The sequence below is a fragment of the Anser anser genome (genome assembly GCF_964211835.1).
Source record: "Anser anser genome assembly, chromosome: 2".
Taxonomy (NCBI): Eukaryota; Metazoa; Chordata; class Aves; order Anseriformes; family Anatidae; genus Anser; species Anser anser.
Genome location: NC_139721.1, coordinates 64,623,999 through 64,646,769, shown reverse-complemented (window position 1 = coordinate 64,646,769; position 22,771 = coordinate 64,623,999). Strand labels below are relative to the sequence as shown.

General features: G+C 39.0%; 1 protein-coding gene across 1 annotated transcript in view; it reads right to left on the bottom strand.

Moving 5' to 3' along the window:
• LOC310894465 (uncharacterized protein) overlaps positions 1-22,771 on the bottom strand; it is a 33,358-nt gene continuing 10,587 nt past the window's right edge. Inside the window, exons 5-16 of the mRNA XM_083824585.1 lie at positions 19,706-19,756; positions 17,704-17,781; positions 14,725-14,861; positions 14,067-14,186; positions 13,510-13,540; positions 8,677-8,698; positions 8,033-8,057; positions 7,380-7,418; positions 5,825-5,926; positions 4,133-4,238; positions 1,650-2,786; positions 1-893 (exon numbers count right to left, since the gene is read on the bottom strand). Of these exons, the coding sequence (XP_083680711.1) occupies positions 838-893; positions 1,650-2,786; positions 4,133-4,238; positions 5,825-5,926; positions 7,380-7,418; positions 8,033-8,057; positions 8,677-8,698; positions 13,510-13,540; positions 14,067-14,186; positions 14,725-14,861; positions 17,704-17,781; positions 19,706-19,756 (1,904 nt within the window). The 3' untranslated portion in view covers positions 1-837. The remainder of the gene's footprint in view (positions 894-1,649; positions 2,787-4,132; positions 4,239-5,824; positions 5,927-7,379; positions 7,419-8,032; positions 8,058-8,676; positions 8,699-13,509; positions 13,541-14,066; positions 14,187-14,724; positions 14,862-17,703; positions 17,782-19,705; positions 19,757-22,771) is intronic.

The window sequence follows — 22,771 nt, the reverse complement described above, 5'->3', positions numbered from 1 at the left end:
CATTTTGATTAATTTTTTAATTTTCCCTATTATTTTAACTAACTGCCTTACAGGTTCTACTACTTCTTAATATGTTGTTGTCAATAAGGAAGAATGAAGAATTTTCTCCTTTAGTATGGATCAATTCAACAAATAGTTTCTAAGTCAATTTGCAACAGTTTCATTCTGAACAGGATAAAAAAGCCTGCCTATCTTGCATGTCTCGTTCCATTCAGCAAAAACAAAAGCAGGTAAAATGCCCCGTTACATAACCATCCCCTAGAACCGATTACATTTTCCTCATACAGCATGGCATTAAGCCAGAGAATACCTTTGCTGCGACACTCACCTTTTGTTATTCTAAACAGAAATGTAGTGTAACAATTTCTAAAAAATATCCAAATTATAAAGCCTTAAATTAATTGACCTTAAATTTGTTTGAAGGAAAGTACACCTGTATTTTCATGTAACAGACCTGTATTTTCAGTGAACATTCTTCCTAAAAAGTTAACATAAAAGCAAACCTTTCTTTTTTCTGAGTGGGAAAGGATGTTAGAAGGGTGATTAGCTTTTTCCTGACAGAGTAACATTAACATATTTTCAAAAAATAACAAAAGATTTTTCTGCAATATACTAAGATATAACAAATACTTTAAAAAAGCCTAAACAAAATAGTGTTCACCTCCTTTATGTGCAAGTTTGTGTTCCAGCTATATTTACCACGTTAAAACGTTGAACTCTACCTCCCTTTCCCCTTCCAAAACCAGTCACACAATCAATTGCAGTCTCTTTCCTGAAAGCCAAGAGATGAAGGATGCTTGAATCTGATCACGTTTCCAGTTCAGCTGTTGTCGCTCCTTAATCTTTTCCTCTAGTTTCTACTAGCACATTGGCTAACGTCTGAATATTTATTTCTAGAAAGGGGAGATAAAAGAATGTGAAGTTACTTCTTTTTCATGTTATTTCACATTATAGGGCACAGAGAATGTTAAAATGAAAACGTCACTATTCACTAACGTTCCTAGCTGTAGTACCATGAGCATAGTTCACATCTGTCCAAACTCAGCCCCACTGATAGCTATCTATCTAACTGCCTTTAAATGTTTTACAATCTATTTCCAAAGCAGAATCCTCTACTTTGAACAGCGTATCACCCTTTTGAACGTTAAGGAGTATTTTTGCAATACTGGGAAGAGCTACATTTTCATGTAACAAACCAGCTCTTTGATACCATTTCTGGCTTGCTGTTCCAAGGTGTTTGATCCATTTTGAATACTTTCATCTGTTACAATGCCACCCCAGTTTGGTTCTGCATGCATTCCAATACTTCTTTCTTTATGCCAATACATCCCCTCCCCACCTTCGCCACCCCAGCAGTACAAACTCCCATCATGATATAAGAGGCAAGATGGCCCAGAACAAACATTTCAGTTCAGGAAATTTCTGTGCTATCAATTGTTTCCTCTGACTTACAGCTCTATTTAAATGCCAAGTGGCAAAGCCTCCTCAGAGAGGCAATTACTGCCATTCTTCATCTGATACAGGCGCTGATCAGAATGGACTCTACTCCTCTGAACTAAGCATACTATCTCTGCAGCGCACAATCTTACATTTATTTTAAGCAAGTATGTTGATGTAGCTCATTTTACGGGAACTAACGACAATCTTACTTTGAAGGGCTGGATAATACGGAGCCAACTGCTTGAGCATCCTGGTCATTGCAGGTATATCCTTTCCTCCTAGTCTGTTCAAAGCATTAGGAGCACGACCAACAGCGTCTTCATCGAACGTCGTATCTGAGCCTCTGAACTGTTGGTTATCTCTGTATGAACCACCGCCAGAGAAGGGATGGTGACGTGAACCCCAATCACTTCTGTAGCCTGACTTCTGATGCCTATATTCTTGACACCTAGTTTCCTGGTTCCAGCTAGAGTCCTGGTTCCACCTGGTGTCCTGATTCCACCTGGAGTCCTGGTTCCACCTGGTGTCCTTATTCCACCTGGAGTCCTCATTCCACCTGGAATCCTGGTTCCACCTGGAGTCCTGGTTCCACCTGGAGTCCTGGTTCCACCTGAGGTCCTGGTTCCACCTGGAGTCCTGGTTCCACCTGAGGTCCTGGTTCCACCTGGAGTCTTGGTTCCACCTGGAGTCCTGGTTCCACCTGGAGTCCTGGTTCCACCTGGAGTCCTGGTTCCACCTGGAGTCCTGGTTCCACCTGAGGTCCTGGTTCCACCTGGAGCCACCTCTTCCTGAAGAAGCAGAATGTGCAGAAGATGTACAAGAATTCACAGACCCATCACTCCTGTAAGAGGAATAGCTTTGCGAAGGATAGTTTGTTGAGTATCTTCCGGATGAAGGATATGAAGGATTGGGATAGGGTAATCCTTGATCACTTACGCTCCTTGCTTTTGTACATGTTTGTTGGTTCCTCCAATTTGTACCTTCCTCGCCATACGACAGTCTGTTGTCAGGGAGCTTACTTCCTCGCACATCTTTGGACATATATTCTGCTGAGTACTCACTCACCGAATTTGTCTCATATGAAGAGGCCCCACGGGCTGAATTACTGCCAGCAGCAGATCGGCTGAACTGCCTCAGCCATTCACTGATCCCACTGGCAGGACATCCAGTCTGAAGAGCGAAAGAGTCCCTGAGTGCAGACATCATCGCAAAGTCACTAGGTCTTAGTCCATAGGAAGATGATCCCTCATCACTTTGGTAATTGTGTGAGTTATCAGGAGCAAAAGAATCATCTGCAGCACACTGTTCATACTGAGATGAAGAACCTTGATTCCAGTTAGAATTTCCTAAATAAATAAATAAATTAATAAATAATTTTAAAAGGGCACTATAAGTTGGTAAAATATTAAAATACCAACTGAAAACACAACTATTCAGAGGTTTTATGAAGGGTTCTTCTCACATTTCCTGCCTTTATGTCTTACCTGAGTCCTTGCATCTTTTCACCCCAAATCCTCGTGTCAAATAGGTTAGACAAGGTTTTCACTGGCATGCTCTTCTGAATAATTTTCACATCAACCCATATGGCATGAGACTGGATGTAATCAGAATAGTTTAGGTACCTTTTTTTTGGTTTGTTTTCATTTTTCTTCTAATTCATTAAATACAAGTGGGGCAATTGTTTGCAAACGAAACTTAATTCATTTTAAGTCCCTTTTGGTCTGACTATTCACTGGGTTAGCAAAGATCAGCCTTTTTTGACTGTGTTTGCAAGGTTGAATAAAATTAAAGAATAGAAGGGGAACAACTGACTCAATCCAATTAATCACTTTAATAAATCATATGAATTCAACTATACTTTGTTTTACTGCCAAAGCATCTTAAAAATCAACTACTGGAATTACCATTTGAAGGTCTCTCAGGTAAGATGTACCTAGAAGAGCTCACAGAGACCAGGATACACTAACTGTACATAAGAACAATTATAAATATTGAAGTTAGCATGTCTCAAGAAGTTAACACTTTTGATGGCAGCATGTGTGCACTGTGGGTATGAAATAAAATGGGTTAGCTAAAATCACATTATTTCCTTTCAGTGCTCGTTTTCTTATTAAATCTATCAGTTCTGCAGTTTAGAGGAAAAACAAATAGAAAAGATTTACAAAAGTTACAGCCTGTAAATCCTCTAGAGATACAGTCAACCAACAATTTGCCAAAGCTCTACTTTAGTGGCTCACCCTCATGTCCTTTTTTATTGAGTTTCTTTTCACCCTAAGATTTGTGGGAAACAGAGAGAGGCAACTACTTAGCAGGCCAGCAGCCTAAAGAAACAAGCTAAAAATCTCTTTCACTGCGTCCCTGACAGAGGTGTTCACTCAATGTAATGTAAGAATGGCAACTACCTCTTTGAAGATGCTTTGACACACCAGCCTTCACACTGAGGGCAGGCAGATGTTACTGCTTGGGTTTCCAGTAACCTCTGTTTCTGTAATACTATGCAATGAGACAGAGTGTTCTTAGTCAAGGTTCAAGTCATAAAGGCTTTAGAAAAAGGTACCCTGAACTGTCTCAGAGGAAAGGGCACACGGTTCTCTAGTAAAGAAGTGCTATGGCTGGCCATAAAAGCAAATTTTTGCAATTTACACAGCGTTAAGAACAGACTTAAGGTAGTCGAACAACGTGCCTACATTACCTTTGGATTTTCCATATGGCTTATACAGTTTTGGGATGCTTTTTCTTGCTGGAAATTCATCTTGAGATATTGACATCAGTGGCCTCAGACTGTTGGTATAATTAACCTATATAAAACACAAGGTCAGAATGTCTGTTTTTAAACTAAAATCTTGAGCATTCAAACCAAAAAAAAAGCGATTTCCCCATAGAAAGTTAGTAGAGTACAGTTTTAGGTGACAGCAAACTCCATACGAAGGACGTTTTGCTCTGTTCACTATTAACACACTGAATTAAAATTTTAAAAATTGTTTTTTGTAAGAGGTGTGTCTCTGGAGAAGAGAATGAGGTGCCTGGGGGCAACGACAATATCACCTGGTTCAAATTTCTATACATCACCTGGCTAAAATATAAAACTGGTATATATGCAACTCCTGTCTCTAGCTGGGGAATGCAGAATGGAAGGCTCAGCTACTGCCTGACATTAAAAAACAACAATTTTAACTACCTCATGAGACCTGCAGTTTATTCACATATCAGAATATGGCATAAATAGGAAATACAAGAACCAAAATACTGCAGAGCCCACATGTCAGCCACTGTTAATTCAGCTTGCTTTCAGCCAGCCTCCAGCCCCTTCCTTTTTGTGAATCTTTTTCAAAAAGATTTCTCCTATTTTCAGTTCCAGCATAATTCATCAGGTTTTAAATGATTTCAAGAGAATCCAGACTGGGCACTTGCATGCTTCCTTTATTGTTTTCAAAAGAGTTCAGTCTTTAAACTTGTCCAGAAGCATTCTGTATTTTCCAGCAAATATCATGATATGAACAGCAAAAAGAAAAGTAAAGAATCACCTTCAAACTACTAATTCCCTAGCAGGAAGTCAGAAAAGCTAAGCTTCAAGCTGATGTCATCTAACAAGTCGAGTGACTCCTGCTTTATTAGTAGGCTTTGGTGAGCATGACAATTTGAGAGTGTAGCTGTCAAAAAGGTAGTGGCATATGCCACAAGTGCTCAAAGACAGCTCCCATAGCTCAGCTGATACAGGCTATACTGTTAATGCCTAAGAAACCATTCTGAAATATCTTTCAGAAAAACACATGCTGAATTTTATGAACTAGTAGCTGCCAGATTCTGGTCCGTCTTCTGACCCTCTTTTTCTACAGGTATTCAGTTTTTATGCAAAGAAGCTGTGAAGGCTTTCAAGGGCCAACAGAAACAGCAGGAACATCTCGCCTACCTTACTTAGTCCTAAGAGATTAAAACTCTCAAATGGGACAAGAGCTGCAGCTCACCAGTAAATCCAGATGCCCACAGAAGCAAGAAGCGACACTTTCAGGTAATAGATAAAAGCCTGATCAACCTTAGTAGAAAACCTATCAAGTGAGGGACCACATGCAATGGAAGGATGACAGACATCATAAAGCAAAATGGAGCCCAAAACAGAGGGGGAAACACGTGCAAAAATAAAACAAAACAGATGGAAGGTGATGAAGAACTAACAGAAATGTGCGAAGCAATTAATGTATTTGGTACTTCAAAACTGTAGAAATATTTTAAGCACATAACAATTTTAAGTAAATTTAAATTCAAGGGGTTTTGACCTATGTCTGAACTGTTCTACTTTAGCAGGTCGTTAACATAACTAGTTCAACCACTTCTTTCCTCCCAGTGGTAAAATCACTACAACTCTGGTCAAGATTTATTTACTTACTGCTGCTTTCTTTTCACAAAACGACTTTAAAGCTTCTGTAAGTTCCTGTGTAATGTGAACAACGAGTGTTGCTTCTGAGTCTGAGGTGATGTGAAAAGTCTCCTGTTGAAAAACGTGGTAAGAATTGCTAGCTCATTAGGATGCCAAAGGGTCACCTACACAAACAGACCGGCTATGCTTTGATTTTGGTGTAACCAAGGTTATACTATTGGTTTATATATAACACATACACGTATACATCCATACACACACACATACATGAAAAAATAAAATTGCAAACATAATTATGGCCTGGTAAGAGGTAAGACATCATCCCTGATTCTGTGGCAATCCCATACTGTCAGTCATGAACATTCCGTGGCAGATGGAGAAAGGCACAAGTCCTAAATTTACGGTGTCTGTGTAGAAAACTGAATAAAAAGTAAACTTCAGCAGCTTCATCAAATGCCTTTGATTCCCTCATTTTAGTAATAGTAAGATGAAAGTTTTTACTATGATTTTCCTATGTATAATTTTGGGAACCAAAGATATCAAAATATATTGATATAACTATATAAAGCACAGAACAGCTATGTTTACCTGTGTTTTTAATGTCCAATCAGAAGGATTAGTAAGTATATGAAGTTGTACGTTTTGATAATTGATTACAGAAAGTTACAAGAACATAGGTAGTCTTATGCCACAAGGAATAGATGTGATACCTCTCCATTAGACATAAGCCAGTAACTGTATACCAAGCATTTTTGGTAGTTTACTGATTATCCCTACATTGTTTTTTCTATACCTCTTCCTAAAGTCATAAGTAACCACAGACTAAAAGATAAAAAAAAAAAAGGCTGAAAGAGAAAAAACGCTCTTCAGACAGTAGTGAAGCACACATCTCACAACAGTCTACTTGTGATTTCAGAGCAGAAACAAGCAATTCAGACTCGAAATGAAATCTTGCAATTGCCTTAGGTACAGTATTCAAGAGAAGACGACTTTCATGGAATAAAAAGGCAAAGACACATGGTCAGATATTTCCACAACATAAACCTAAAAGGCAAAGCAAGGTTTATTATGCCACTGACAACAGCAACTGAACAGATAAAACTTCTCCACCCCAACAACAACTGTGCTCTAGTATAATCCAGTTTCACTTGGCTGTCCAGTTCTGCTGCAGCAGCACTAGCCACAGCACCACAGGCAGCAAGAACCGGCTGGCTCGGGTCCTTCAGCATATCACCAACCCTAGGAGGTAGATACGGGCAGCCAACAGCACGTGAGCAACATCAGCACTGCTAATGCTGATTGTCAGCGTGGCTCCTCAGCAAAGGGAAGAGGGAACAGAGGGAGAGCTCAGATTTAATCCGGCATGCTGTTCTCAGCCAACGTTAAGCTACAGCTTCACTACCTTTTCAAAGAGCAAAGTCCACGAAAATGTACCTTAGAAATTAATGTTGTGGTCAGATGAGTTTGAGCACTAATCAACGGCTCCTTCACAATATTCACTGCTTCACACAAGTGAAACTCCGCAACTGTTCAGACTTACCACATTCTTATTCTATATACGTACCAAGAACTCTAAAGCTTTCTGCTTCCGAACAGGATCATTCTGTGGGATTGGGGAAGAAAAAAATTACAAGATTGAACTCTACAGTGTTTGTTGCACCATCTTGTACAAAACAAGAAGGTTTACAACAAAAGTCAACCCAAATGAAAGATAGTATTTTTAGGTCACAGCTGCAAACGTGCAACATTTGGCCTCAACAGCCCAGTGCTGCTTAAGAGAGGCACTAGAGAGTTTAGGGTTTAACCTCTGAATTAGAAAAAAAAAAAAAAAAGATGATAAATCTTCAGTATAGAACAACCAAACCTTCAGCATAGAACACCTCTGATCTGAAGAGGGGCATGGCAGTGGAGACTGCAGCATAGCTTGGGAGATTTGGCTTACAGACACTGGGCTTCAGACTCTGTGATTTTAAGCAGTAATTATGTGAGCTAAGGTGGGTCAGCATCCTGGTGTATGGTATTAATTTCCCTTGTGCTGTGATGAACACAAAACTCCAGTCGTTAGGTCAGTTATTTTGCTTCTGGGCTAATATTAATAAAAAGGCAAATGAAGCCAAAGAGAAAAAGCTTTTCAGAAAACAAAAAAAAAAAAGGCAAAGCAAGTATAAAAAAACTGCTAGAATACAAGGCACTTGCTGAATTACTACCTCTACATACCTCATGCTTATGATCATCTTCCCACCTTAAAAAGAAAGAAATATTAAGATGCATTCTAAAGATTACTAAAAAGTTAAGCTTCCTTTTTGTATCTAGGATCAAAATATTTACATTTCCAAATTTATCTAACTTACCAATGCATGATATATTTTCCTATAGCATATCTAAAGTATTTTATTTCTTAAAGGTCTTTACTCTGGATCTCAGAAAACAACAGTAGTACTGACGAACTTTACACATCAGCTAAAGGAGGTGACTTAAGTAATGGTGGTGTTTTTTTCCTTCCTTTATGAACAGGGGTGCCTTTTCTACAACTTAGGCAATGTCATCCCAGAGAAAGTGATAACACCTTGACGTTTGAATTGCAATGTCTTTGTGCATGAGTACATCAGACAGTTATTGAACTGCATAACCAGTACAATATTTCTAAAGTCATAGCTACTTATAAACTGAATATCGAATTTTATTTCAGGTTACTTCCTCACAGACAGAAAGCAACAATTTACACAAGATGAAGAACTACAGTGGAAAAACGCTACATTTTCCCCATATGTGACAAAGTTTGTTACAGATCTAGTTAGTAAGTAAAGTGATCTCGTTAAAAAAATCCCTTTCGGTTCCCCCTGTGGAGATTGTATTCTCACCTTGCTTTCTTCTTTGATGGGGCTAGAAAATTAAAAAGAATCATTAGCACCATCATAGGGTTTCCACCATATTACTGCAATAAAAGCATTACACAAACCAAACTGTTATTGTCCCTAGAGTGGCTGCAGCGTTTTAAAGGACTAATAATCTTTCTTGCCAGTACAGTCTATAAGGATGAGGAAGGAGGGAAAGAAAACTAGGTAATCTGTTTAAGACAGTAGCTGTGCCTCAGAGAGTCAGCTACTGCATCGTACGTAACTTTGCATTTCTTAAGGTGTTCCAGGATAAGCAACAGGACAAGTTATAATTCTCAAGACAAATGACATATTTGCCCCTAAAATACGTAGCTGAAAGACTCATGTTCCTGTCTTTTGACCACCTGTTGTTGAACAAATGCTGATGAGTTACAACTAGTTGCACTGTAGGTCCCCAAAGCTTTCTGAACTTCAGGAGCAAAAAAGTCTGCCACCATTTCATAGAAGATATCCAGTGAAGCAAGAATCATGGAATCATTGCCTTCATTGCAACTTGTGAATATTGACATTTGTTCTTTCCCTGTGTGCCTTCAAGTCTGGCTTTTTCTCTGTAGCCATATTTTGGAAGCAGAAGACAGTAATTAGATCACATCCTTAGCTGCTGCCTTCTCTAAGTTAATCAAATCCAGTTCCCTGAAGCTGTTCTCCACATTATATGAACCAGTCCTTGCATGATCTTTGTAGCTGGTGAGTCTTCTGCTGACTGTTTCACCAAAAATTCACCAAAATTTCTCATGTCTACATGACACTGTTCCAGAAGTGGCTTTAATGAGTTCTGAGAAGAAGGGAATAAACACTTCCCTCAGTCTGCTGCCTACACTCCTGCTAACGCAGTCCAGTATGCTGTTAGCCTTCATTACATCCCGAGTGCATTGCTGATCTGTGTTCATATCGCTGTACATCAAACCCTGCAGGTTCTTAAGATCTGCTCCCTAGCCCAACAGCATCCAGTTTGTATCCAGCAGGGTGTTGCTCCACCCCCAATGTAAGACTTCACATGTAATTGGTTTCTGACAGCCCATTTCACCAGGTTGTTGAGATCCCTCTGAACGGCAGCTTTGCTCTACCACATACCAGGCATTCCCCTCAGTTTGATGTCACCTGCAAATTTGGCAATGGTATATTCTATCCCATTATCCAGGTTGTTAATGAGCATGTTAAACACTGCTGACACCAGGATCAGCCACTGAGGAGTGCCACTAGTAAGCAACCAGCACACTTAAAATCACTGACAACCGCTTTCTGAATCCAACCATTCAGACACCTTTTATCCATGGTGTAGTAGTCTTACTGTATCTCCTCAATTTGGCTACAAGAACACTAAGTGAGACTGTTTTGAGAGCTTTGCTGAAGTTAAAATGACATCCATCCCTCCTTCCGTGTCCACAGAGCCAGCCCATGCCATTGCAAAAGGCAATCAGGTTGGTCAAGCCCGGTTTCTCCTTGGTAAATCCACACTGGTTGTTCCCAGTCACCTTCTTGACCTTCACACACCAGTAAATGGTGTCCATAAGGACCTGCCCAATAATTTTTAGACGGTCTGGGTCAGCCTGTAGCCACACACTTTACTTTTGAAGCTAAGCACGTTTGTTTTTTTTCAGATCACCAAAGAACTCCTCTGATCACCACAACCTCAGAGACTTTGGACAGCAGCTCCCCCAACACCAGAAGTACCCCATTTTGTCCCGTGGACTTGCACGTGCTCAATCTGCCATTCCCTAAAGTGACCCTTCTCTACAGTGGGTAATGCCATTGTCCCCTAGGCTTTACAACTATGCACAAAGCCCTGAGAGCAGACTTTGTCAGTAAAGACGAAGACAAAGAAAGCAATAACTAACTAAGCCTTTTCCATGTTCTTTAACGCTAGGTTACCTGCTCTGTTCAGAGCAGGCCACATCTTTTGCTGCTATCAGACCTGCAGAAGCCTTCCTTTTGACCTTCAGATTCCTTTCACCACCAAACAAGCTTTGCCTTCTTAATTCCACCCCAAACTCATCTGGAATGCCTATACAGTTCTTCGTGTCAGCCTGCCTCTGATTCTGTGTGCTTCCTCTTAGCATTTAAGATCAGTTAGGAGTTCTCTGTTCAACCACACCAGCCACCTGTTATGCCTCTCTATATTCTCACAGAGCAGAATGGATCATCTCTTTTCCTTAAGAAGGTTCTCCTTGAAGACTGATTATCTCTTTTAGGTGTCTTTTCCTTTCCAGGCAGCCTCTCAAGGGATCCTGGATCAGTTTTCTGAAGAAGATGAAGTCTCTTCTCCTGAAGCCCACAGTCAGTAGCCTGGTACTTGGCTTCCTCATTCCCCTGAGGATTTTAAACTGTGTTATTCTATGATCTGCCTATGGATAATATGTTCCAGTGTTGTACTGCCCTCTAGGAAAGAAATTTTTCCTAAAGCCTCTCAAAATGCCACTTGTGGCTGCAATCTTGTTACATTGCCTGTAGTTACCAACCACTTTGTCATCTTTGGAGCAGTCTACACATACTTGAAGGGCAGTTACCAGATCAGCCCTTACCCTCCTCTTTCGCATCTAGACAAGCCTCTAATCCTTGTCCTAGGTACATGCTCTGACCCGAGTATCTCCACAGCCCTCCTCTCCAATTTCTCCATCTTCCCCTTGAAGCAGAAGGAACAAAACTAGATGCAGTATTCTAAGTTTGGCCTTACCAGTATCAAATAGTGGGGAATACGAACGTTCACCAGTCTGCTGCCTGTGCCCACCTGAAGTGTCACAACATGACATTTGCCTTACGTGAAATGAGAGCGTTCTGTTGGCTCATATTCAGCTTGGCATCCACCACAGCCACCGACACCTTTTTAGCTGACTGCAGTCTGTCATTTCCTATCCTGTACTGACGCATGGAGTTATCACTTCCCCACTGAAGATACAGACAAGCTTCTCCAGTTATCTGCTCTAATTTCAAGTACGCAATAACTTAATAAATCTGTGGATTTCTTTCCAGTTTCCAGCTGTATTCTGTAGTAGCAGTAATAGTAGTTTTTAGAACGAAAAAAATTGATGCAGGCAGATTTCAGAGATTAAATTAGATCAGAAATTCATGTGCTATAGTACCACATTGTGCTTACGCATACCCTCACACTTCTTAAAAGAACGTTATAAGGCTTTCAGGCTCATCAACTCTTTACTTTGAGTAACTGATTACTGGAATTACCTTAACATGATATAATTTTTAATTTGAAGCTCAAGACAAAATACAGATCATCTTTCTTTAGAAAATAAAGAAAATTTTAATTGAAGAAAAGCAACAAACCAATCCTTCCAAGGCATCTCATATATATATAATATATATATATATATATATAACAGTATCTTGGTTTTGCATATGATCTCTGCAGCTGCCAAAATTTGGTGTTAATGTCTGTTTTGTCACTGACAAAGTAGTACATGCCACCAGATGGCATCTCCTAATTACATCCTCAAACTCACTCTTGCTGGTAGAAGGGAGCTTTGAAGCTGGAAGTCATTCTCCAACAATACAATCTACTCTAAACACACAGACGTGTTAAACCAGTAAGCATGATTCCCTTCTAAATAAGTAGAGCGGTTTTATTTTGGAAAGAACTTGATGTTGTCTTTATCACCTAACCAAAGCAGAATCTAATACTGTACAGCACAACACTTCACTCACTTAAGCCAGTTAACTCTTCTCTGTTTGCTGCAGTTCTTCATATTCTGTAGGATCACTTTTTGTTGTTGCTGTTTGTTTTGGGTGTTTCGGTTTGATACCTGATCACCTCTTTTCAGTTTTACAGTAGTCAATAGGTACTGATGTCAAATACTATGAAGTCCATACCACCTTCCTCAGGTTACAATCCTGCTTGCCTGAAAGATGATTATCACCTATATTGTCCCTCAATTACTAGGAATCTGGATCATCTTTTCTCTGAAATTTTAAAAATCTTTACAGATTATTCTAGAAGATGAACTTTCAGTACTACACCTTCTACATTATAAAGAAGAAAAGGAACACACTTTCCATAAGATTCCCATACAAAGACAAGATGTTAACAACATTCATCCAAATTCACACACGGAAAGGTAGGTAGGTCTTACAGGACACCTTGCTAAAAAGCTCTACGCCAGGATTCTGACCAACAGTACAGATTAGTGATTACAACACAAATAGTTCTAGAGGTTTTAGAACTCACTCATAAAGTTTATTCTAAACTGAGAATTACTGGACTAGATTACTGGGTCACAGTCCATCTCCTTCACAAAAGAGACACAGAATTTCTTCAGGTTGGCACTATTAAGCACCATTGCACATCTACAGTAACAAAAGATAACCCAAACATACTGTATGGAGTGAGGATGCTGTTTTTATGTTGGGGGGGGTTGGTTTCCATTGCTCATTCCAATGAACTTGCTAAAGAACTATAACTTCCACTTTTAGCAGTGATTCAGGGCCGATTTTTACGTCTTTTAATGACTGGAATGAGGTGGAGAAGGCTTATTCAGAGAAACCCATCAAACACTATGTTTCCATACTTTTTCATTCTTTCATTAGCAATTACTGTAGTTATCTAAAATACCTCCAGAAGCAAGCAGTTAAAAAAACGTCTAAGAAACATTGCAAGTCTGACAATTCCTTCCTTTCCTCATTTCATGTTCACAAAAATTGGAAAATCTCTGAAAACAAGACATTTTGTACTATAACACACAAGTTTAATATTTTAAATCAGTCAAACCCTTCAAGTTCAACTACTCATTCAAATTCGGCCGGGTTTGGTTGTCAAATATATTATATTCAAGTAATTCATAAACTTACGTGAGGTACTTGGTCTTATGTAACCTTCAATCTAGGAAACAGACATAGATTTATATTAGATTTTCTGATTAAAATTATTTAACAACAGTCCCTACTGCACCTGCCTCTAGAGGCAGAACAACTACTTTTATTTGTCCTAGTATAGTATAGCCCATAATTTTATAGATTATATATAATCTTATCAATATAAATGAAATTTGAGAGAAAATTCGCATACATTTCAGAAAATGTAAGTTGCATAAATTAAGTCATTGAAAGTAAAGCACTAAAATCTCTGAAACATTTGATTCTGCCAAGACATTTTCTATCAAAAAAAAAAACTTTTTAAAAATACACAACTTTTTTTTTTTAAACAGGAATTTCAATGCTACTGTTCTTTTCCCCGGATTTTTTATGGCGACTTTAACTTAAGTCTTAGTTCTATTTAACACTACATTTCCTAGATGCACACAGAAATTTAGCACTATTTGTCAGCAGTACTTTTAACTTACTAGGTCAAACATAAATGCACTGATAAAATATACATTATTGGATACTTTACATTTACTTCCAACTACCTTATACATTTTTAATCCTTCAGTCTTCTCTAGCTCTCCTGCTACTCTTCTGAGAAATGAGACTTTGCATTCTTTTACATCTGTTGTCTTTCTCTTCATTTTATCTGGAAATTCTTTAGACTGTTGACAAAAACAGCTTTAGATGAGCAACACCAAAATTAATTTAATATTAAAAAGTTGTCACATTTCACTTTTTGAACAAGCTTTCAAAAACTAGCAAACATTGTTTTGAACATTAGGAAGTAGTTTTGTTTTGGTAGCACCACTAGGTAAAGGTTAATGTTAAAATCATATAAATTCAGATACTATGTGAAGTTCACTACTGAAAGGTAAGATCCTCTGTGCAATATCCAATAATGCCATGGGCATAATGAGGAATGAGAGGGAACCAATGCCCAAGAACCTGATCTTGGATGAGATTAAAATACTTAGGAAAAGACTTTGAGCAGATAGAGACTTGTACCCCTGGATCGCGTTTCCTCAGTAGCTCACAGCTTTATAGCTATTCATGCTGATCAGACTCACAAAGAGTCAATCATACAATTATTAGTGACTTATCATATGGGGGTTTAAACTTCAAACTTGATGTAGGTATTCATATAAAGAATAGCATCTTAGAGAAATTGTGATCAAAATGTAACATGGATATATTACTCACTATGTAAGCTCTTCTGTGTTTATACCCACTGAGATGTTCTATCATGGGTGCCATCTCTGTATTAAACCCACACAGCTTGCATTCATAATGCGGCTCTTTTCTTCCTTCAAATCTGATTTCAACCACATGTTCTAAACCTGTAAAACAAGAGTTACAAACATCTATACTTACAATAGACTACTATAAACAAAAGTATTCTCTTCAAGATTGCTCACTAAAAGCCAAAAATAACAAAGAGAGCATTCCATTTTCTGAATTTCAACACTTCTTCAGGATCACAAAAATCAGATTTACTATCAACAACAGTTAAACTTCTCTCTTTACAATGCTTTATTCTGAAGGGGAAAAAAATCGTCTATAGCAGATTTGCAAGCTCAATGAAACAACACCCTCATTCACCTACTTTTTCACGCATAATATTTTTAAGAAACCAAAAAAGAACATTCCATTCAATACAGTCATGTAAGACAATTAATGGAGAAGTGTCAGTCAAAAAGAGAATGAGGATAGGAAATGCCACAAACATCTGTATTTAAAAACTCCATTTAAACTACTTAGTCAAATGTAATTTGGACAGCATTTGAGTAGTACAAAGTGCATGCAGAAAGAACAATAATCCCTTCACAAAATTGGGTCCTTCATTATCCAAAATACTCCATAAACTTTTAAGAATTAACAGGAAATAAAACAGATTTTCTTAATTTCTTTCCTAGAAATGACTGAAAGACTATGGCTTAGAAGTATTGAAAAATCTAAGTTTGATGATTATACCTAGCATGAAAAGTTTTAGTCTGAACAGCTTAAATGTACCAAGCAGCTTAAAACTAATAGGCAAAACCTGCAGCTGTTCCCCCTTATCCTCATTTACAATACTCCATATTTGTGAGGGGTTGATGGCAGCCAAGCACCACACAAAAATATTTGCTCACTTCCCCCCACACCTCTCAGCAGGGTGGAGGAGAAAATAGGAAGAGCAGAAGCAAGAAAACTTGTGTGTCAAGATAAAAGACAGTTTAACAGGTGAAAGAAAGAGGGGGTGAGAGGAAGCAAGGAAAAAAAAAAAGTCAAGCAAAAGCAGTCACTCAACACCTTCCTACAAGCAGGCCAATGCCCAGCCAATCCTTGAACAATGGCCACCTTAGAAGCCAAAAAAAAACTTCATCTTCCTCCTCTACCCTATTTATTATCACTGAACATGGCATTAAACAATACAGAATATCCTCCTTGGCCAGTTTGAGTCCGCAGTCCTGAGTGTGTCCCCTCCCAGTCTCTTGTTCATCTCCTGCCTACTCAAGGGACAGGGGACAGGGACCCAGACTGGGAAGAAGAAGCAGCCTTGATACTGTGCAGCGCTCAGCAACAACCAAAGCACCGGTGTGTTATCAACACTGTTTTAGTTACAAATCCAAAACAGCACCGTACAGGATGCTATAAAGAAAGTTAACTCTATCTCAGACCCACTACTGCATTCTGCTGCTAAATCTTAACTCCAAAAATAAATTACCAGCATTTCTTACTCAGCTCTTTATCAGGGAACATATTTCGCTCGGCCACCATTATGTACTAGCACCACTAAGGCCACCGACAATCAGCATTGTTTATTCTCTCCTAAGGGTTTATCCTCTCCTAATCTAGTCATTAGAAAGCAAACCTTAATCTTGTTACTTTCAGGAGTTCCAAAGCCAGTAAGGAAAAACAACCCACTGGACAGAGACTTAGGTATATCCCATGAAATGAAAAACCACAAAGAATCACCACATAGCAAGCAAAAGTCTAGTTGGAGGCCAGTATCTAGAAATGAACTCCCCAGTAACCCCAGGGTTCAATACCAGTCCAACCCTGTTTAACATCTTCATAAATGACCTGGATGATGGGGCAGAGGGCACTCTCAGCAAGCCTACAGACACTAAACCAAGAGCAGTGGCTGATAAGCCACATGGTTGTGCTGCCATCCAGGGACCTCAAAAGGCTGGAGACATGGGCTCACAGGTACTTACTCCAATTCAACAACGTGACATGCAGAGACCTGCACCTGGGGAGGAACAACCCCAGGCCCCAGCATGTGCTAAAGTAGCTTTGAAAAAAAGGGCCCAGGGGGATACCAAGTTGAAAGTGAGCCGGCCTTGTGGCAAAGAAAGCAAACAGTACCCTGGGCTGCATGAGGAGCGCTGCCAGCAGGAGAGGTCTATCCTCTCCATTCAGCACTGGTAATGCCACACATTGAGTACTGTGTCTAGTTCTGGGCTCCCCCTTACAAGAGAGAGATGGACATACTGGAGAGAATCCAGCAAAGCGGCGCAGAGATGATGAAGGGACATGAGCACCTCTAATAGGAAGAAAGGCTGAGAGAGCTGGGACTGTTCAGCCTGGAAAAGAGAAGGCCCAGGCGTCAACCTCAGTGTGTATTAATATACGTGAAGGGACGGTGCAAAGAAGACAGCCAGGCTCTTTACAGCAGTGCCCAGTGACAGGACAAGAGGCAATGGGCACAAACTGAAACACGGGAGGTGACATCTGAACGTAAGGAAACACTTTTTCACTATGAGCATGACTGAGTACTGGAACAGATTCTCTGTGGAGTCTCCATCCCTGGAGCTATTCCTAAGCCATCTGGACACAGTCTTAGGCAACCTGCTCGGTGATCCTGCTTGAGCAGGGCGGGTGGACAACGTGACTTCCAGAGGTTCCTTCCAACCTCAACCATTCTGTGAAAAGCATCTTTATAGAGACGGTTCCTTCAGGAACAAGTTATCGTATGATTAAGGTGTACAGAAGAGGTGGCCTTTACAGTGGTCGCATATAACAAGCTAAATTTTAAAAGGTATAATGTGTGAGATAAATTCTATTAATTATCCAACATCAGTTACAAAAAATGAAACAATATTTAAAATATCACTTTTTATTTCAAAACAAAGGAAAGCTATTTGGTCACAAATGCAAAGACATACCATTTAGAAAACAAAACAAACAAAAACATACCAACTAGAGGTTCTTCTCTTTTGGGATCATTCATAAAATCCTTCAGACAGGTTATGTCCTTTGTGAGTCCTCTCTTCGCTGAGATAAAAAATACACATAAAGAAATATTACACTAAAATGACCGAATACATTAGACAGCTTGCACATAATTTCTATGATGTTAAAGGAGTTTCTAGTGGGACTTAAGGAGGACAAAATTAACTTGTACTCTGAAATGTGCAAGCAAAATGGCGAAGATTTCAATCACTCACAAGAAGATTTCAGCACTACATTTTCCATAACATTTTTACACACAAGGAATTAATGTCTTCAAGAGAACCAAAGGAGTAAAAGAGACCTTCTAACAGATTCCAATTTACTGATGAAACGTCCCCAAGTTTATGTTCATACCATGCCCCATACCATGTCAATTATCCAAAAAGAATGAAAAAAAAAAAACAAAAAAACACCAACCCCTAAAACCATTTTGTGCTCATATTGCTCATGCAGACTGCTTGTTTGGAAATGAAGTTCAAGAATTACCTTGTCTAAAATCTAACAAAGACGACATCAGCTTTGCTAATATGGCAAACTCAAACTCTTCTTCTTCCCTGGGCAGACCAGAAGCTGCACAACCACAGTGATTATGCTCCTGAGCGTGAACCAGCAGTGTTTCAGACCGGGGTATAGCTCACTCCTCAATGGGTTTTATTTGCTTAGTTTTTACACTGTCTTTAAACTCTTTTAAGAGAGTCAGCTCAGAGCACCAGCTACATCTACATCTACCGCAAAACCAGAGGCATTAAATGTATTTAAGTCTTAGCCATTATAAAAGTACACACTGAAGTGTTAAAATACGTGTTTTTAATCTGAGAAAAAAGGAAATAGAACTCATCTTCCTAACTGCATACGCCTGTATTTTAGCCTACTAGTGAATTTCCTGAGAAGTTTTCCTGAGAAGTCATAAACACTGCTAGTTTCTTCAAACCTGAGCAAACAGAAGTGGAAATATAACAGGCACCAAACAATACAGTATTGACTTCTGTCCTAGGATACCAGGTTATGGTTTAAAAAGAAAAAAAAACACTTCATGAGGACATCGAATTTATGCCATTCCAGTAGGAACAAGTTTTTACTACAATCAGGTCAAATGCTAGAGCTGCACACAAAAAAAAAATACTTCACATAGTGCCAGCACTTCATTTATATGGAATATCTGTCATAACTGTGGTAGAAAACACCTCATGGAACACCTCCTGGCACAGGATAAGCATGGTCCAAACCCACCAAAATTTTTTTTTACAAGTCTTGTTAAAAGTTTTATTTTTGTGGTTTGTTTTTTTTGCCTGACATGATATGCAGCAGCAGCATAGTGTGACAAAGTCGCCATGTAACAAGTTGGTGCCATGTAGTGGGTCTCTATAGACAGATTTTTAACAAGTCTTCAATGCATTAGAGCTAAAATATAACCCTGTGCCTGTGTAGTAGCTCTCAGTGATTGACACGTGATCTTTTGGGCTAAATCTGGAAAGAGTGAGGTTGAAAAAAGTTAAAGGCCTTTAAAAGGTAGTGGCTGTTTTCTTCTTGCTTCCCAACATGCAACTAGATATTGTCTTAGTATTATCGTGATAAGAGACAGCCCACACTGTTCTTGTTTTACGTGCTTTTGTTCTGCTAAACTTTCACTGTATTATGTGCGCACACACGCACGCTACAAAATTTTCAGTTGAAAACTTCATGAACTAAAAAACATTAGACTGGTGTCAGATAATCAGGAAAAAACACTGCTGTCTCAAGTTTGAAAGTCTTTCAGTGAAAATATCTGTAACTTCATATCCTCCTAAGAACTTTCCTTAAATAAATTAAACCTCACACAAAGAAAAGCAATGGTTCAAGTGTTTCACAACTTGTATTGTTTCTTAGTAAACCATCATCAACAAAAAGCTTTGATCATCATTAAAATAAAACTATCAATTTCAGAGGTGTATTTAAAAAGGAGGTTAGCTTATTTATATTCAGCTACCTGGTCTCTGTGTTTCATACTTCATCGGAGTTCGGACTGGAGCTGGAGGACCTAAGATGACAGTTTGACAGTCAGATCGCTTCTTCTCACATACTTTTATTAAGTACACAGTAGATCGTCCAAACACAGTAAAGAACTGAGCAGTTATCTTCATTGTGCAAGCTTAATATAGGCTCAGTGGTAACAGTATTTCACCTTGGTACGCTTCCCTTCTTTAACTTTATTCCTCTACGCAAGAAAAAGCCTTCTTTTCCATTCACCTTCCCCACTAATACAATGTACCAAACACACAGGTGAGTATCACAGAAGCGTAGAGTACTCGATTTTTATTTCATTTTTAATTGCTTTTCATACAGTCTAGTTATTTTAGCTATTCATTATTGTCTGCAACAGCAGGTCCAGTGGCATTGGTGCCTGATAGACAAATCATTACCTAAAGGTTTAGAGCCTTGGCACAGCCCTAGGTCATTAAATTTTATGCAGAACAGTAGTGCCTTTTACGTAGGTATCTATGTATATTCTTAACCACTCAGTTTCAGGGTGAGTGTTTAAACATGCTTCTGTAAAGATGATTCTATCTCCTTCATTTGTAACTATTCCCTTGCCCCTCTCTCCCTCAAATCCATACACAGTCATACCCCAGGTGAGCTTTAATGATGCTTTCAGCATTTTGGAAATTGTGACATCCAAGATTAAAACAAACTGATAGAGCAGTATTCATTTATTGGAAAATCTGAAAGTTACGTTAAGCTTAAAAAAACATGAAAATTAGACTACATATTTGCTCATGCAATTCCTATTTTTGAAGTGAAAATATTTTCCATCCTTTTAGTAAATATCTTGTATACAGCACTGGTTTCTTCCTCTTTCTGCATAAGATTAGCAGTGAATAGATGCATATCTAAACTGTATCAGATCAAAGCTGCAAATATTCTGCAAACAGCTACGCAATATTAACATAAGGGAGAGATATAAGTAAATGCAGCCTCTGATTTCTCAGAAGTTATCTACTTTTTTCAGTAAAAAGCTTCAAAGACCGTGGTAGCATAAATAAAAGTATCTGCAGATACTTTACAAGTATGAAAACTACTTATTTCCAGAGTTGTTCATTAACACACACAGTCTGAGTTAGATTCCAGGTCCAGCATCTGCAGTCTGACAACATGGCCAAACACCAAACAACACAAACGGGCACCTGTGCAGTAAGATTTTGTCACACTTTAATTTGTTTACTTCCAGGAACATATTGTGTTTGCAGAGAATTGTGCCAGAAGCAGCTCACAGTGCAGTTTGCCATAATGTGGCTGAGGCTTACACATACGGTCAAGTTAAAAGTCAGTTGTAGCTCCTACTATCGCCAAAGATAACAGCACGTATTTTTTCTTTCCTTGTTTTCAAACATTTGCAGGCAGTTAGAATAATGTCTGCTAACAGTTTCACAAAAGCAGTTATAATCCTGAAGATGCTCTCCCATGTGGTGACACTAGTTTTAGATACTAGCATTTAAGCTTGATGTGTACAAGCTCCCTGACTTTACAATTCTAGTAGCGAAGGGTTATTTCTTAAATATCTCAAAACCACAACACAGTAATATTTTCCCTTAAAGCATATCAGGCTGACAAATGAGCTGAAAATCAGCTGGACTGCCGGGATCAAAGGACAATGAGCAACAGCCCAGCCTCTTCCTGGTGTCCAGTAAGCTGCGGTGTAGCCCAGGGACCAATTCCAGGGCTCATAACAATTAACCTCTTCATCAGTAACCCAGTTGATGATGCACAGAAAACCCTCAGCAAGTTCACAGACAAGATGGATTCATGGAATACAACTGATGTCAAAGATTTCAAAGATTTAGTTGAGCAGGATCTTGGGTGCACTGAGCCTTAAGAAACTTTAATGTAAGAAATACATAGTTCTACAGCTGAAGTAACCCCACTCACAAGCACAGGCTGAGCAGTTGAGAAGAACCTGACACTTATGATGGATGTTAAGTTAAATAGCGGCCAAAAGCAAGCCTGTTATAAACAAGGCAAACCTCCTACTGGAAGCCTGCACAGGCAGCAAACTTCTGGGTAATTTATCCTCCTGCATTTGGTACTTGTGAGGATGTCTGGTTTCATGCCTCTCCCATTTATAGTGCAATGTGGAAAAAAAAGAGGGTCTAGGGGAAGGGCAGCAGATCTAGAGGTTAGACTCATCTTTGTAACTGATGTTCACGTATTCTTTGGGGAGGTGGCAAAGGCATAATAAATAGGTGCTTAGGAGGCTGAGATTTATTTTGTTAGGATAAAATTCTTCTTTAAGGGAGGGCGGCAAATACAGACTGATTAAACAGACGTAGAGGGCTCTGTCCTTGGAGATGTTCAAAGCTTCAATAAGCAAGGGATGATTCTCCAGCACTGGCAGTAGTCCTACTTCAGTCAGGAAGTTAATTTCAATAGCCTCAGGAAATCCCTTCCGAATAGGAATTTTTAGATGTTTTCCAGATACTAGTAATCTATATGAACAAAACAACCAGAACACTTCTCATTTCAATACTTAATCAATATTTAATGACAAGGCCCTGAATACATTTCTTTGAACTCCACCTTTTGCATCTATTCCTGCATTTGTATTGCACACACATTCATTTTAACTGCCAGAAATAGAAGTGCTATGTCTCAAAATTTAAGGACAGTTTCAGATATTGCCAATTCAACTACTCACCAACAACAATGTAGCAGACTCGGCACAACAGACTCACTTTTGAAAAAAATAGGTGAATGTGCACAGAGTCTATACTCCATTGTACAGGGGGAAACTCCAAGAGGTGATAAAGCTGGGCTAGCGTTCAACCTTAGCACTTCAATTATTCTGACAACTTCTGAAGCATTTTCTGTTCTGGTCTGAACTCAGAAAAGAACTTCCAGGTTCCCTTCCATTGAAAATTTAGCAGTAGTTTTACACCGTAAAAGCTTACATATACTAATTAATGCTTGGCAGATACTGAGTATGGAGAGACATATTTAAGAAAATAAAATCTTATAATCACAAAGCTGAAGTGTTGATTGGGATCAGTTTTCCACTGCT